Below are 609 nucleotides of genomic sequence, written 5' to 3' on the forward strand. Positions count from 1 at the left end.
AGAGCAGCAGCAGCAGCAGCAGCAGCTGCTGCTGCCTTCTCTGAGGACGAGTGCGCCAGCCCGCAGCAGCAGCAGCAACAGCAGCAGCAGCAGCAGCAGCAGCCGCAACAGGAAGAGGCTGCTGCAGCTGCCACGCTGCAGCTGATGGCGCCGCATGCACCGCTGCTGCTGGTCAACCTGCTGCCGGTCCCCTTGCTGCTGCAGCAAGCAGCATTTGGGGGTTCGTTGCTGCTGCCGCCAGGAGCAGCAAGAGCAGCTTTATGGTGTCTCCCCACTGCATATCCTAGCAGCAGCAGCAGCAGCAGCAGCAGCAGCAGCAGCAGCAGCAGCAAAGACAGGATGGCGCTGCGGTTTGCTCTCGCCTGCGGTGGCGGCTGGTCAGCCCCTGTTTTCCCTGCAGCAGCAGCAGCAGCAGCAGCAGCAGCTGCTGCTGCTGCTGCTGCTGCTGCTGGAACAAAGAATACTCCTGCTGTGGTGTGGGAGCCGCTGCTGCTGCCTGCAGCCTCAGGGACCTCTTGTGTGCTTTTGCTGCCGAGCCCCAGCAGCAGCAGCAGCAGCAACAGCAGCAGCAGCAGCAGCAGCAACAGAGTTATTTATAAGGTTTGGTTT

The 609-nt window shown here is 62.2% G+C and overlaps 2 protein-coding genes across 2 annotated transcripts in view; both read left to right on the forward strand.

Annotated features, from left to right (window-relative positions):
- The window catches only part of EMH_0004840 (uncharacterized protein), a gene marked incomplete at both ends in the record, with an annotated part of 2631 nt that extends 2587 nt beyond the window's left edge, over window positions 1-44 (forward strand). The window contains one exon of the mRNA XM_013496945.1: window positions 1-44. Coding sequence (XP_013352399.1) covers window positions 1-44 — 44 coding nt within the window.
- A 100-nt stretch (window positions 45-144) lies between these two features.
- The window catches only part of EMH_0004850 (uncharacterized protein), a gene marked incomplete at both ends in the record, with an annotated part of 7618 nt that continues 7153 nt past the window's right edge, over window positions 145-609 (forward strand). The window contains one exon of the mRNA XM_013496946.1: window positions 145-600. Within this exon, the coding sequence (XP_013352400.1) occupies window positions 145-600 (456 nt within the window). The remainder of the gene's footprint in view (window positions 601-609) is intronic.

This window comes from Eimeria mitis, genomic scaffold, assembly GCF_000499745.2.
Source record: "Eimeria mitis Houghton genomic scaffold, Emh_scaff239, whole genome shotgun sequence".
NCBI lineage: Eukaryota > Apicomplexa > Conoidasida > Eucoccidiorida > Eimeriidae > Eimeria > Eimeria mitis.